This window comes from Pan paniscus, chromosome 1 (assembly GCF_029289425.2).
Source record: "Pan paniscus chromosome 1, NHGRI_mPanPan1-v2.0_pri, whole genome shotgun sequence".
Taxonomy (NCBI): domain Eukaryota; kingdom Metazoa; phylum Chordata; class Mammalia; order Primates; family Hominidae; genus Pan; species Pan paniscus.
Genome location: NC_073249.2, coordinates 156813780 through 156830294, shown reverse-complemented (window position 1 = coordinate 156830294; position 16515 = coordinate 156813780). Strand labels below are relative to the sequence as shown.

Here is a 16515-nt window from a genome sequence, read left to right as displayed (position 1 = left end):
TGTATTAGCATATTAATTTCCTGATGTCATTTGGGGTACCCTAGAGAATGGACTCACTATTACTGCGAACTCTAAGAAGAAATAATACAGAGTTATATTTGGGGACTTTCAATAATCCTCAGTTGAGCACAGAGATGACCAAAACGAATTCTCTTTGGAAGCTACATTAATTGCAAATCAAGAATCATTCAAGTATTGAAAGACTCCACCTCAAAATAAATGATCGTCAATATTTTATTATCTGCACCAAAAAAAGAAGAAAAATAGAGAAGGCAAGGGAGGAAAAAGATACATAAGCAGGGCAAGTAACGCATTACTCCAAAAGATTTTATGATCCAAAACTTACCACTTTAAGTCCTATAAACTTTAAGCATTTAGGCATCTGGGACAGCTTTCCCACCCCATCACCAATGCAGGAACCTTATCAGCACTGGATAGTTAATCAGCTGCAATAATAGCTCTGGGTTCTGCTTCCTCCCACGAATTCCAGTCTAAGCCTCTGTCCCTTCACTTTTGTACCCTGATACGTCTCTTGTACAGAGCTTTCATTTGAAAATTTGTTAGGTTTTTCTGCCACACTCTAGAGTCAAACTCTCTTTAAAATGCAGTCTCTCCAATTATTCCTCCTGGGCGCCACTGACCATTGCTAACAGGTCCCATGATTGAGGTTCAATTTCCCTGAACCCTTCTCCCCAGGAGAGGAGATAGGCAAAAATTACTTAACTTTGATTTAGAAATGCATAAAAATCTGTTATAACATGTTTATCTTTCTACTTAAGATAGTAAAAATTACCGTCTCAGGTCCTTAAGACTTCTTTGCAGCCCCTAAATACTCATTAGCCATAAGAACTGTACTAAAATATAGGGTAAGACCAATTTTTAAACAAACATTTTCAGTAAATAAAATTGACATAAATGTTTCTTCTCCTGTGGAAATTCTGAAGCTGTCTCTTTTATTCATAAAATTATTGAATGATAATACTGGCTATCTCTAGTTAGATGCTGTGGCAAATGACTCTGGGGTGTCCTAGAAAGAATGAAGGAAGTTTCCTAAGGAATCTAATGTTTTCACCTGTTAGAATTTAAGCACTGGAAATGGAGTTGTAGTATCCATTTGTGCAGGTGCTGCTCTCCGAAGGAAACATGTATCCCCACCCTCTCTGTTTGCCAAGGCTTGCCTCTTGCAACTAGGACAAAGAAGAAACTTTTTTATATTTCTTGTCCTGCACCAAGGCTGTCTTTAAACAAATTTGTAATAAACTAATTAAAGGATATAATTATTTGTGAATGAAGCTTGAAGAACTCTGCACTTGATAAACTATTTACATAGTGAATATTTATATGAACAAAAAGGGAGCGCTCTTCAAGATTTTGCAATGTATTTTAAATATTTTTCATTTTTTCATATTTATTACATGTCAGATCAAGTATGGTACATTTTTCATGTATTACAAGCTAAATATAGGCTTTCTACACTATAAAGAGTAAATTACATCTTCTATAATTTTATAGAACTCTTTAAGATATTAAGAAAATGCCAACAAATATAACAAAATTAGTTTAATTAATTTAATTTCCTTAATATATTCATTTATTTAGATGCTTATGCTAATTTCCCAGAAAATTTAGTAATACTTAGGAATCAGAACATTTAGAACATATAAATCTTTTATTAAATTATAGAATTATTAGTATTTTCTATTGATTTTTTATTCATTCATTCAGTCATTCATTTATTCATTTATCATTTATTTACTGCCTTTCCAAAAAGCATATAAGGCAACTTTCTATGATGTTATTAATGGTTCCATGTGCTTCTTTGGATGTGTTTTATTTGTAATTAAGCTTAGCTATCGTCTTGAAATTTTATGTTGTCATAGAGAAATACAAATTGTAAAATGCTAGTTCAAACCAGCATTTTTAATATCAAAATTAATGGTAGAATGGATAGATATTTCCACTGGGAGAATAATAAAGACAAGGATTTATTGAGAATCTACTACGTACCTGGTGCTGTGAGGTACTTTAACTATATTTTGTCTTGCAACTCATAAAACCCTCAAAGTACATATTTATCTCCATTGTATAGATGAGGAAACTGAGGCTCATGTGTCACACAAAAGAACTCACCTGTATTGTCACTGTTTCACTGTCATAACTCCTGCACTTAGCATAGTAGTAGGTAGAATTTAAATCTGCTTCTGCCTGGTGCCCACATACATACTCTTTCTACTCTATGATGATGCTTTCTCAAATGTTTGTAAAACCTAACATTTTCATAGAACATGACTCTTAGGTTAAAAAGCTCTTCCATACGCATTATTACCTCACATTGTCTTCAAAATAATCTAGAGAAGTAGATATTATAGGATGGAGAAAAGAATACACAAGTAGAATATATTAACTAATCCAAAACATATCATGACCCCAATCATGCCCTGTGTGCTACAGGTTAGTGCTTTCTTAGTTAGCTGAGTTTAATGAATGCCAGTAATTATCTTGTGCTTTTTCAGATCCACTTGCATTTCCTGAGCACTCAGTATCACCAAGAATTATTTTTGGTAGCAGTGAAAGGCTTAAGGTTATGGATCCAAGAAAATAACTCATTAATCATCCAGGCTACTGCAGCCCTAGACACAAGCAGGGCTGGGGAGAAAATCATTGGCCTTTCCTATCCCCATGTCTGCAAGTGGCCGGCTGCTAATATAAATAGTGTGGTCTCTTCTATAATGGATAAATTGATAATTTTCTCTTGTTCATTCTTTAATTTCTACCACCATAACAGCATACCATAGCATCCACTGCTTGTTGGCTTATTGAATTAGGCATTAATATAAATTAATTATAATTTCAGGTGAGGGAAGGCTAAAATAGTAGAAATATATGTAATAAATTATCTTATCATAGAATTTTGCATAGAAGAAATTGGCCTCACTATCTGTTTTACTAAAGTTGATTGAAATTAGTTAGTTGATATTCATCCTACCAGATTTTGAGTTAGAGAAATTTAGATAGCAATATTTGCACCTAAACTATTTTTAAATGTCTAATGTCCTTTCTTTCTGGATATATGCAAATGACTCAGTATCAGATAGTACCAACATTTGGTATGCATTTATTCACCCTAGTGCCAAGACTTAGGGGCTTATTTAATGCAGTTTTTTCTGCTGAAAGCAAAGCAAGATTTATGCTGCACCTCAGGGCAACTCATGCCTATAATTTCTGTTGATTCTGCTGCATTTATTATTGGCTACCTGTCCCTCAAGAAAGATTCACTTACCTTTCTAATTATGAAAAAAGCTTTCAGCCTATAAATCCAAATAAATTCTTATAGACAGTGACTAAATTTACCAAAATAATAATTTAGTACTCATGTGGAATTTCGTTATAATGGAATTCTGGTTTAAAAATAACTTGGGCATTATATTACCACCTTCAGATTGAAGCCTATGAAATCACTGTCATTTAGATCCAGGCTTGGCATATTTTTACCTTTGTAATACCTATTTTTTCCAAAAGATAAGATGGAAATGAATAATATAACAATAATTTCACTGGAAAAACTTTGGGGGAGATTGTTTTTAACAATTTTTACTGCAGATTTTTGAATCTGTGGTAATGTCCTTTATGAACCATGTGCCAATTATTTAGCAAAAGAGATCCTTGTATTCTTAAGAGATATGCCCTGAGACCTTTGCAAATTGCCAAATTCTAATACCACTCTCATATAATTGTAATAATAAGTGTGATTTCACAAGCATACTGTACACCCATCAATTAGCAAAGCTGCTGTACCATCTAAGCTTATTTAACTCACTTATGTGACTACTGTGCACACACATGTTTATACACACATATATACATAAGAACACACATGCATGCACTTACTCATACAAATGTGCCGACATATATAGATATAGAGAAGGAGGAATACATATGCATGCACGTTTATGTCTCAGCAAAATTAGAAATTACTTGATCAAATAGACACTTGTGATCATTCATAGCAGTCAAAATTATGAATGTTAAATCCACGAATACCCACACTCATCTTTGGGCATAGCATTTGTTCCACAAGACTTCTACTCAGCATTATTGCATGTCTTATCAAATACAATTTCTGATTTTTCACTAAATCACACCAGCCATCTTCTGTATTATTTTGAAATATTTAAAGACCTGCAGAATTTAGAAGCTAAGGAAATAGTGCATTGTGATGATTTTCTGTGTTATTATATTTAGTTATATATGATGAGGAAAATAAAACTCATTCTTACTCCTTAAAATATCCAAAGAAAATATCAAGAATATGGTACAAAAAAATAATTGAATTAATAGCTGAACCTCAGTTCAATTATTTTCTCTGGAATATTAAATTTCAACAGTGATAGCTTCATTTTTTTAACATTTTTCAGTAGCTCCTTTTAGCCTTTAATAGAATTTTAACTGCTGAGCTACTCAATTTATATACAATAGCTACACTCCTTTGGGAAAGAATATGCACATGATTCTCTTTTTGGTCTGCACCACCACCACCACCACCATCACCAAATGTCAGTAAATTGTTTTTAATGATCTTTCTATTTCTGCAGACTTAAGCCATCCCTAAGGTGTCTCATGCAAGAAAAACAAAAAGGCCAGAGTATTCTTAAAAGGAAATTGCTTTCAGGAATTTCCTTTAATTTTGCTACCTAGTGAAAGTATCTTTTTAATGTGTCTGCATGTTTATGTTCCTTTTGGCCCCTGTAATAGAGACTTGGTGTGATTGTTAATTCTAATTTTGAAAAGAAATAGATTAATTTATAAACTAGTGAAGCACCTACACCATTATATTAGGATTTTGACTAAAAGGATTTCGCATTTTTTAACACCAAAAAGAATTTTGTAATTCTCAGTTTCTCTGTAACTGGAAACATGTCTGGGTGGAGGAAATACAGATAGAGTTGGGGAGGATGTGGAGAAAAAGGAAACCTGTGTTAAATTGTGGCCACTTCTTAAAATTCTACATTGCACAGACCTGGCCAAATGAACATACTAATTATCCCACTTCACTAGCAAACAAACTAAGTCAGAAAAGATAAATACTAAAAATTCAAAAAGAAAACCCTGGCCAGTAGTGCTTAACCCGAATAATTATGTTTTAACTCTTAATTTTAATTTTTATTTACCATATTTTAATATCTAGAAAAAATTGTGTATGGGCATATGTAAACATATTAATCTGGAAAAGGTAAACACTAGAAAAGCGATGCTGGAAAACAGACAGTCATTGAATAGCTACCTGCTAATTTTGAAGTAACACATACTTTAAACATGTTGTCTAGATTGAATTTTTCAAATAAACACACATCAATTCATTCCTAACTCAGGAGCTTAAATTCAGTACCTTTTTTCTCTTTTTTTTTCATACTTTTTGATAGGCTTATGAAAAAAGAATTCACATAACCAAAGAACAAGAAGAAAACTGAGTTAATTTTCATTATATCCATTAGATCCTAGGAAGACTTCATCTAGTGTCATATTAAATCCTATTTTAGAATTTTTCCAAGCAATGCCTTTAAAAAAATGCTTGTGGTTAGAATGCAGGTAAGGAGGTTCTATCATTGTTTTTCAGAAGAGAACAAACTAAGACCACTCAATATAACCAGATAAAGCTTAGCAAACGCCCATTTTTAACATGTTTTGATGAGAATAGCCCAGTTCTCCCTTTCTAGGTAGGGTGGGAGGACAATTCCTTACACAAAGTATAGCTGCACACTCTCTAGCTGGGCTTTATCAGTAGGGATCCTTTAGAACATGTGCAGAAAATGGCATAGGAAACACTGGAGTATAATAGCTCAACCACAGAAGAATTCCCTCAGGAAACCAAGCAGTACTTGTGTATCTTACACACTAGGGAAGAAAGGAGCCTTTGTGAAAATATATGTAAATATACCATTGTACATCCCTCCACTGGAGGCTTTCTGATGGTATGTGATTGCTTGCTATTACTCAGGTTAGAATATGAAATTCACCCAAAATAAAGACAGGCAGGTATTAGTATTTGTTAAAAATAATAAGCATGAAATCAGCCAAAATAAAATATTTATGACGAGTTTAAATTTTAATATATATCATTTATATAAATAAATAAATTTGGTAATCCAAACAGTCATGATTTACTTACACTATGATTCTAATAGCACATTTTTAATAGCATATTTTTGATGTCCCCCCAAAGCTATTTGTTGATAACGCCATAGTACCATAAATCTTGCACTATGCCAGTGTTAGCACTATTTGGGTTTAGTGCAAGGCATATTCTCCCAGAATCAATACAACCTTATAAAATTTATTTTAGGTTATGGCTTAGAATATTAGAACTTATATTCTATGTATTGTATGGTTTCAATTTCTATTCTAAATGGTGAGATTATACTAAAATTAAGCAAGTTTTAAGTGCCGTGTTTTTAATAATTGTAACAATTGGTTAATTTTATTCTGATTATTTTTATTCAGGTACTGTAAATAATCTAAATTTTTCCTTAAAATTCAGTGAACAACTCTAAGATGGTTATTTTAATTGCATTTTTCATTGCTTCCAAAAAGCTTTCAATTTACAGTTCTTACCCAGTAAATAGTATATAATATTTCCAGTTCAGGATGTATGTTTTTCTGCAATTAAACAAAATTAATTTTACCATGATCATTAGGGACTCTTTTCAGAAAACTATGGTAAACTTCTACTACATCACTAAAGAATGCCATACCATTTTTGCAATAGACCCCGTCCCAGCAAAGCAACATTTTAGACAATGGACAAGACGATGTATCTCCTAGTGGCCAATGGAATCCTTATCCACTTGGGAGGCGGGATGTACCTCCGGACACCATTACTAAAAAGGTAACCAATTTTTAATTAACAAGACAAACCATGAACCTTGCACAATCTACTGCAATATATAATAAATATTTTGTGTCTTATCATAATTTCTAAGTTTGTGATAACTTTAAGGTAAATATTATGCTACTACACGAGTTTGGTTGACTGTAAGTACATTGAAATGAATGGAAAATAAACACTGCCAACTGTTCAAAGTTGGTAATGAATGTTTACAAACAACATCCTGCAACCTCTCTACAGATACTCTTACCTCTTACCACCCACCTTTGAAAGGCACATATAGAATGATATGTGACATACTTCCGACTCTCTTGGCTTTAACAGTGTGTTGTAACCAGTTTGCATAAAAGAAAATTTGATTCACTATTTCTAAAGTTATGACAATTGATTCAGCAAACATTTAGTGAACAACTATATGTACATTGCTATGTGTGGAGCACTTGCTAGATATTGAGGAAACAAAAATGAAAAAGACAGTTTCTTACTTCAAGAGCCTTTTTATCTAGTAAGGTGTGCTGAGTGATAAGTAGGTAATTATAATATTACATAACAGATCCCCACAACAGGAGTAAAAAGAAAGCCACAACTTGGGATAAGATACTTGCCACATATATGAGAGAAGGGAGAATTTGTATTCTAAAATATATTTTTTAAAGCTCTTACAAATCAGTAATGAAGACATACAACACAGTTTTTTAAACTGGTAAAATACAAGGGGAATCAGGTGGGTAAATAAATACTAAAACAAAACTGAACCTTTTTATCAATCAGGGAAATGCAAAAGATATGCCATTTACATTTACTAGACTGGCAAAAATTAAGAAATCTGAAAAATACAAGTCGTTTGTAGGTATAAGAGCAATGGAAACTCTTTTAGACTTCTTATTGGAATATGAAACATTATCACTTTGGTAACAAATTTTCCTGCAAAGCTGAATATGCACATACCCGACATTCCATCAATTCTCCTCTTAAGGTATTAAACTAGAAAAATTATCATACATGTCATTCAGGGTACTTGAAATGTTTCCAATACCAGAAAACTGGGAAAAGCCAAATGTTTACCACCAGGAGAGTATGTAAATAAATTCTGTTAATTACACAAAGGAATATTTCAAAGCAATAAAAATTAGTAAACTATAATTACAATAATGTGTATTAACTTTAGAAACATAATTTGAATGGAAAAAAAAGTTTCTGGAAATGGCATACATATGTAATACCATGTTTACAAATCCCAAAACAAGCAAAACTCAAAATATACTATTTAAGCATAAGTACATAAGAAACCTATTGTTATAAGTAAATGGTAAATGTAGTATTCAGAATTGTGGTTATCTCTAAAGGTAAAGTAGGGGATGGAATCAGGGAGAAAGTGGATATTATTGCTGGAACTATTCTAATTCTGAAATTGAATTATGGTTCTTTACACTCTACTTTTTTTTTTTTTTTTTTTGAGACGGAGTCTTGCTCTGTCGCCTAGGCTGGAGCACAGTGGCGCGATCTCTGCTCACTGCAATCTCCACCTCCCAGGTTCACGCCATTCTCCTGCCTCAGCCTCCCGAGTAGCTGGGACTACAGGGGCCTGCCACCATGCCTGGCCAATTTTTAGTAGAGACAGGGTTTCACCGTGTTAGCCAGGATGGTGTAGATCTCCTGACCTCCTGATCCGCCCGCCTCAGCCTCCCAAAGTGCTGGGGTTACAGGCATGAACCACCGCACCCGGCCTACACTCTACTTTCTAAGCTCATGAGTGTTCATTTTATAATTGTGCTTTGTAACCTACATATGTATTACATACTTACACTCTTTGTTACTTAAGTGATTTTTCCCTTGATGACCACTTCAATACTTCAAAAATGCATTAAATATCAAATTTTATTTTATCCAAAATATTTGGTAATGCCACTGATTTACAGGCATTTATTTTATGCATGTTATTAATTTGACTATTGGGTAATATTCAGCACCACAAGTAAATATAATATGATGTGGTTAATGCTAAGATGGGATACAGGGCTATGACAGTACCTGGAAAGGGCACCTGTTTAGTGAGGAAACTAAGAGCAGTGGTGTCAAATAAGACTAGAGGGATAAGCAGAAGCCAGATCATGCTGGGATTTATCCTGTGGGAAATGAGAAGGGGAATATAAAGTATTTTAAACAGAGAAAGGACATGATCAAGTTTTTATTTAAAGAGCACTCTGACAGCTTTTCAGAGAATGAATTAGTGAGGAGAAAGACTGGACGCAATGGAACTAGTTAGGAAGATTCTATAGTAATTCAGGTGAAAGTCAATGGAAACAATGGGTGGTGGAAAGAAATGCTGTATTAGTCCATTCTCACATTGCTATAAAGAACTACCTGAGACTGGGTAATTTATAGAGAAAAGAGGTTTAATTGACTCACAGTTCCTCAGGCTGTATAGGAGGCATAGCTAGGAAGGCCTCAGGAAACTTACAATCATTGTGGAAGCAAAGGGGAAGCAAGCATGTCTTCCAATGATGGTAGGACAGAAAGTGAGAAGGGGGAAGTGCTATATACCTTTAAACAACCAGATCTCATAAGAACCCCATCACAAGAACAGCAAGAGGAAAATCCACTCCCGTGATTCAAACACCTCCCACTAGGTCCCTCCTTCAACACATGGGGATTACAATTCAACATGACATTTGGGTAGGGACACAGAGCCAAACCATAACAAATTCATAGATCCAATATCATGATAAATATTAGAACCAAAACAATCTTGTGATTGGACATAGGGCATAGAGATAGATAAAAGTTCCAAGGTTGATACCCAAGCTTCTAATGTGGTCAAGTGAGTGATGATGTTCCATTCACTAAGATGGGAAATACAGAAAGAGTAATAGGTGGAATTGGAGGAAGAGAGAAGAGTTTAGGTTTTTACATGTTGATTTGAGGTAGCTTTAAGGCATCCGAGTGGAAATGTGCAGTGGATGTTTGGATATATTTATCCTGAGTTCAGTAGAGAAAACTTAGCTGGAGATTCAAATTTAGGAATCATTAGAACATGTATTATTGAGCCATGAGTGAGGTAGAAGGATGACCCAGAACTCCATGGAACAGAACTCCGTGGAACACCAACATTTAAGACATGTACAGTACATAGGAAGAATAGGCAGAAAAGAAAAAATCAAAGATTAGATCAATACAGCGATTTTACTGCAAGCTGTAGAAAATTCAAGGGAAACGTTGAACTTCAAGGAAATACTTCACTAAACATAAGAAGTAGTTGAGATTTATACTATGCCTCAACTTTAGTACTTGGTTCTCTCTTGTTAAATACTTAGCGTTTTATTTTCCCATTCCACTCTGCCCTCACGCTGTTGGCTCTATCCTAAAACTGGTTTCTCTCATAATTATAAGATTACTACCAATGGCGATTGGTAATATGAACTTCCTCTTTCAAATCCAGCAAGAGAGAGAAGTAAGCCTCTATTGTAGCTCTCTCTTATGTGCAAAACCTTTCTTCCCTGAGTCTTTCAACAAGCCTCATCTTACATCTCATTGACCCAAAAGAGCTAAGGACTTCCCATCCTAGAAAAAGAAATGGAGTTATATGACTGGCTTTGTCTGATCAGTTGGCGTAGAGTAGACAGGGCTCTCAATTTCAATTATGCAAGAAACATGTAAAGGAAAAACAAGGGAAAGTAACACTTTGGAAATAGTGAGGGAAAAATGTTTTAAGGAGGGAACGGTCAACTGTCAAATGATGCACAAAAACGTCAAGCAAGATAAGTATGACTAAAGGCTCCTTGGATTTAGCAACAAGGAGGTCATTGGTGATCTCAGCAAAAGCAATTTGCTTAAATGTTGGGGGGGGGGAATCCATAGGAATCTGCATTAAGGGGTAAGTAAAGAAACCTGTAAAACTCAAGAAAGAAATAATGTACTAAATGTACCATGTCTTCTTCCTACTATTATGATAAGCAGGTTCTGATTATCCCATATTATAGCAATTTTGCCTAAAATCCGAGATTTCTGAACCTATAAATAGATATGTCCACCTATCACCTCTCAGAGTAGAGAGAATAAGGACCACTTTAAATATTCAAATTTAGTTTTTGTTATATATTATATATTAGTTGAATAGTCAAGTTAATATTCAGTGAGACTCAACCTAAGGAAAAAAAATGGTCATGGGAGTATTAGCCTGGGCTGCAAAATTTACTGAAATAGATGCGATAATTATACTATTAGTTATTGGGTTTCTATTTGATTCTACAATGACATTTTTAAAAGTTAATATTATTTTTGCAGTTGTCACGGAGTGAGCAGTTAGGCTAGACATAATGGGAATGGAAAGATAGAAAGTGAACTATAAATTGAATGGGGAATCAAAGGAGAATAAGTGGTGAAGAATTCTTAGCCAGTGTCCAATTTGAGTCTATTTCTCCAAGCCTCTGTAGATTTTTTTTTTTTAAATCTTATCTCTCTAACTAAGCCATCAGAAACCACAGTAATGCTGTAGGGATTTGGAGGGAAATTATGGAAAGTCTTTGACTGAACTTGTGGCTCTCTGTTCTGGCTATCATAGATTTTTGGTTACTCATGGCCATGCCAGCCAGTACTTCAAGCACTATAGAGAACAAATGTGGGTGTCTTCCAAGCTGTGGATCCAAAACCTTAGACACATAAAGTAATTGGACAAGAAGTGTTTATTTCTCAGAATTTTGCTCCTGTATCTATTGTCCCTGTCCTGTGCACCTGAGAGTGGCAAAGTGATGGAAAAATGCCAAGAGTGTTAAATGCTGTCTTTTTTTTTTTAAGGGAGTAAAAGTAGGTGGTAGATTTTATTCCTCTCTTGCTATGCAGTCCCAGACTCACATTTTTTTTTTTTTTTTGGCAGAGTCTTGCTCTGTCACCCAGGCTGGAGTGCAGTGGTGTGATCTCGGCTCATTGCAGCCTCCCCATCCTGGGTTCAAGTGATTCGCGCGCCTCACCCTCCCAAGTAGCTGGGATTGCAGGCATTCACCATCACGCCTGGCTGATTTTTGTATTTTTAGTAGAGACAGGATTTTGCCATGTTGGCCAGCCTAGTCTGAAACTCCTGACCTCAAGTGATCTGCCCGCCTCAGCTTCCCAAAGTGCTGGGATTATAGGCGAGAGCCACTGTGCCCGGCCCAAAATCTCAAATTTTGATGTCTATTAGTATTAAAAGTTAGGATTCACTGCTAGAAGAACATTTTATAGCTATGTAAATCTGCCACCCCAAAATTCCAGGCAGTATTATATGAATACTTTAAGAACTGCTGTTTAAAACTTTTGCAATTGCTGAAAACAACCATGGTTTCAGAAGGAGAATTTGTATTTTAGAGTCTAATTACATCACTTCTGTTACTCCTACAGTCTATTGGATTATGCCACAGTCACTATAGTCAGAATATTTGGTTTCATGTATTAAATCTTTACATAAGGCATTGTGTTAAATGCTTTAATGTATTTCTTTATCTAACTTTCACAGCAACTATATGAAGTAAGCACTATTATTTTGTTAAAGAAGAAACTCATACTCAGAGGTTAGGTTACTTGCCAAGCTCACCTGGGTAACTTATCATTTTATATTTCCCTCCTATATGTAACAGAAAATAATATGAAGGTGATACTATAAAAGATAAATGCAAAAACATGTTATTTTAAATTCAGACATTGCACTCTGATTTGGTCAAATCCTCTATAGAGATGACAAGGCTGTTTTGCCCTAATTCTAAAATGATACTCTTTTAAAAGTATTAGGAGTCTTAAACACATTGAATATCCATAAAATGTAAAATTAAAGGATAATATCTGCAAGAGTATGTTAGAATGATGGAGCAGAAAAACATTGCAGCCAAAAGGCTACAGTGATATATTAAAACCAATGAAACCAAACACTTCGCTTCTGGAATGGATAACCAAGAAACTATAAAATCCTAGCATTTTAAAATCTGAAAATTCTTTAGTAACAAAAGACTAGGCATTCAAAGGTCTCCTTTAGCATCAGTGACTCTTTCCACCCTGAGTGTCTGTTCCCTCCCTGAGTGTTCTAGGTTAAGTGCATAATGACTTGGCAGTTGGAGTAATAAAGATGGATAACAAGGGTCAATATCAGGATGGACACAGAGGAAGAGGAAGGCTTTAAAAATTTGCTGATTAGTTTTGGCTCACAAACTTACCTCTTATGCTGAACTTGCCTGTGATTTTCTCACATCTACAATATCAGTTCAGCTATTAAGCACTTCAGGATTGCCAGGATTGTCATCTCTGAGACATGCCTAGGAATTTATCAGAAGAAGAAACTAGAAGAAAGTGTGTGTGTGTGTGTGTGTGTGTGTGTGTGTGGTCATTTTCAAGTTCTTATTATTCTTCCTTTACCCCACCCCCACCCCAGCCCCAAATTGTCATTTTTGCTTTTTCTAAAATACTTTTTTAAAGATTTTTTTATTAAGTTTCTCAGGAGGAATATTCATTTCTTATTTTAATTATGGCATTTGTCATGTTTTTTAATGTAATACATTTCAATGCTTCTTTCTATAAAAATTTAGAAAGGTAAGATCTAAAATATCTTTTGAAAATCATAAATTGTTTTTCTGTCAACCATATGGCCAAATCATCATTTGTGCTTTAAAATAACTGGATCAAATTCCTACTGGGATTTTACTTGGTAATGTAAGTCAGTCTATTATAAAAACTTTTCAGAAGATCAGAGTAAACCAATGTCATTTAAAATAAGTACAAGTTATTTAAAAGATATTTAAAAGTACAACTTAAGAAAAATCACCTTAACCTATATATCTAGAAATTTAAATAAATACATTTTATTATTTTATAAATATCTAAAATAGATAATTATGTCCAGTTGTGGTGGCTCACACCTGTATTCCCAGCACTTAGCACTTTGGGAGGCCGAGGCAGGCGGATCACTTGAGGCCAGAAGTTTGAGACCAGCCTGGCCAACAAGGCAAAACCCTGTCTCTACTTTAAAAATGTCAAAAAAAATTAGCTAGGTGTGGTGGTGTGCGTCTGTAGTCCCAGCTACTGGGGAGGATAAGGCATGAGAATCACTTGAACCCAGGAAGTGGAGGTTGCAGTGAGCAGAGATCATGCCACTGCACTCCAGCCTAGGTGACAAGAGCAAAACTCCAACCCCACCCCCCCCCCAAAAAAATCATTAAATTACAGTCACTGAAAAGTAAATTTATTGAAATTGTTTTCCACTGAAAAGAAATATTGCTATCAGTACTCTGTGTATGTAGAACTGGAATAAAAGTAACTATAATTTTTGGTTTTTTAATTTAACTGAGAATAGGCATTGTGCTGTTGAGGTCTCTTATGTCAAAAGGTTGGGGTGAATGTAGCTTATTTAAATAGAAATAGAAGAAAGTCTGAAATAGATGAGAGAGAGAGATGAGGATTTAAATATTGGAAAAAAATAGATGGCAGAAAGTAGAGTAGATCATGAGGCTGTAAGCAAGCAAGTCAAGATGTGGAAGAAGCAGATATGAAAATCAACCAGGTAAATATTACATATAAGAGATGCGGAAATAGAATTGTTTCTTATTTCCGTTAACCTCAAAGTCAAGAATATCGTTCTGGTTTAGAGTAAAATTGAAATTGAAAAATGATTCTAAAACCTGAGTGATTGTCAATGCTGTAACTAAATTCTCCTTTTGTACAGAAGCAAATATATCAAGTAGAATTGTTTTTTGCCTTAGGCTTTGTATTTTTTCCCTCCCAAAGAAATGCATGTTGTTAACAGTGAAGAACCCCCAGGAGTTACGTCTTTACTTCATTGGTCCATAAGCAAATGAGAACAATCTTCTCCATCACTGGTAGTAATACCAGTCTCAATCATCACTTCTCTTTCCTGGTTCTCTTTCCCAAGCCTCATAAGCAAATGAGAACAATCTTCTCCATCACTGGGAGTAATACCAGTCTCAATCATCACTTCTCTTTCCTGGTTCTCTTTCCCAAGCCTCATTTTTCTCCTCCGAGAGTAGCAAAGTTTTCACTGATCAGAGTTAATGTTGTTTCTGGTAGACTAGGCAGTCCCTAAAACTCAGAAACAAATTGGAGTTCCTTTCAGAGAGTCATTCTCAATTCCAAACAGCTTTCTAAATGCTAGGAAAAGGGATCTTTTGAGTCATTAGATAGATGGAGATTCTCTGTTTCCCTCATCTTGTTCCCCTACCCTCCTTTCGGTGGTGTCACTTAGAACTTTGTGTCAAGCAGTATAAAGACTGCATTGGTTTCTGTGGTAACAGCATATTATGCTGAGGCTGCTGAGGAAAAGTAGCTTCAAGAGACAGCAGCCAAATGCATTCACTGTCAGTAAGCTCTGCCCAGAAACAAGAAATGAGTTCAGTGAAAGGCCAGATTGATTAAATCATATAATTATAATTTTTAATTTAAAAAATGTTTGGCACAATCTGTAGCCCCTGGAGAGACATTTCTTAAACAGAAATTATGCAGTTTTTCTCTTGACCAAAAGCCATTTTTTTCAGGACATAAAAAAGTGGAAAAGTAGGAAGATATCAAATGTGTCCAAATAAAAAGAGCCTTCATCTCCAGTGAGACTTTGAAAATTACCTCTAGATCTACGGAAATGCAACCATACTTTCCTTGGAGTTTTGGTATCTACTAGAAATAACCTAGAACTGAATTATTTGTGTGACTAATAAGTACCTACTCTTTAATTTCACCTCTGGTTGAAAAGGAACTTTTAAATAGTAGTTACAATCATGCCGGTCACCTGAGAGGCAGTCAACCACTGTCACACAAACATCCTCCAAGTTAGGACAGGTTAGGAGAAGGAGAGGTAGGTAGATGAAAATTATACCTTATAGAACTTTTGATTAGCGGTCATTTACTGACAACATTGTCAGGCACCTACCAAACACCAATAGGAGGCTTTTGAGATTTCTGATGCTTATATTTAGTGATATATTAAGACACCCCTTTACTTTCCCTGCCTATCAAATCTATGCCTGTATCCCTACTAAACTTGTTTCGGTATGGTCTTTATGGCAGTAACATTAGTTATTGCTCTGGAACAGAATAAAAATGCACTGTTGAGGTTGTAAAAATTGTATTGTGCAGAACAATCCAAAGAACAATTATATGAATATCTGCAGGCTCAAATCAAGTTGCACTCCTTTTACGTAACTTTGCCAGTAATCTTATTCAGATGAATTCCATATACTCTTTTAAAACATATCCTAATTTATATATTATCATGTTATTTTTTTCCAGAAAATCAATAGAGCCATGCCTTTTGCTATACTTGGGAAAATAAGACTAAATACGTCCAATTACAGTTACTGTCCCCCTAACTGCAAATTATTGATATAAGATAGAGATGGTATATACATATGTAGACTTCCTTGTTAAGAATTATTAGCCAATGCCAAATAAACCAAAGTACATGACCTGGAGGAAATCAAAAATTCCATGGAAATAAGACCTTTCAGAGGCAGCTCCATGACTTAGTAATAGAAGCTGAATCAGGAAAAAGGGTTTGAAAAAATCAATGAAATAATTTATTTAATGATCCATTTCAAATATGTATTTTGTTAATCTGAAGAGCTAGGATAATATATTTCTAATTGATTGATTTTAGTATTATTTAA

General features: G+C 34.6%; 1 protein-coding gene across 8 annotated transcripts in view; it reads left to right on the top strand.

Moving 5' to 3' along the window:
* Positions 1-16515, top strand: part of LRRC7 (leucine rich repeat containing 7) — a 577334-nt gene that overhangs the window by 476593 nt on the left and 84226 nt on the right. For 7 of the 8 annotated variants that reach the window (XM_055117394.2, XM_034967334.3, XM_055117378.2 and 4 more), the window contains one exon: positions 6764-6883. The exons of the other annotated variant lie outside the window; for it this stretch is intronic. In XM_055117394.2, the coding sequence (XP_054973369.1) occupies positions 6764-6883 (120 nt within the window). The remainder of the gene's footprint in view (positions 1-6763; positions 6884-16515) is intronic. 8 annotated transcript variants of the gene reach the window in all.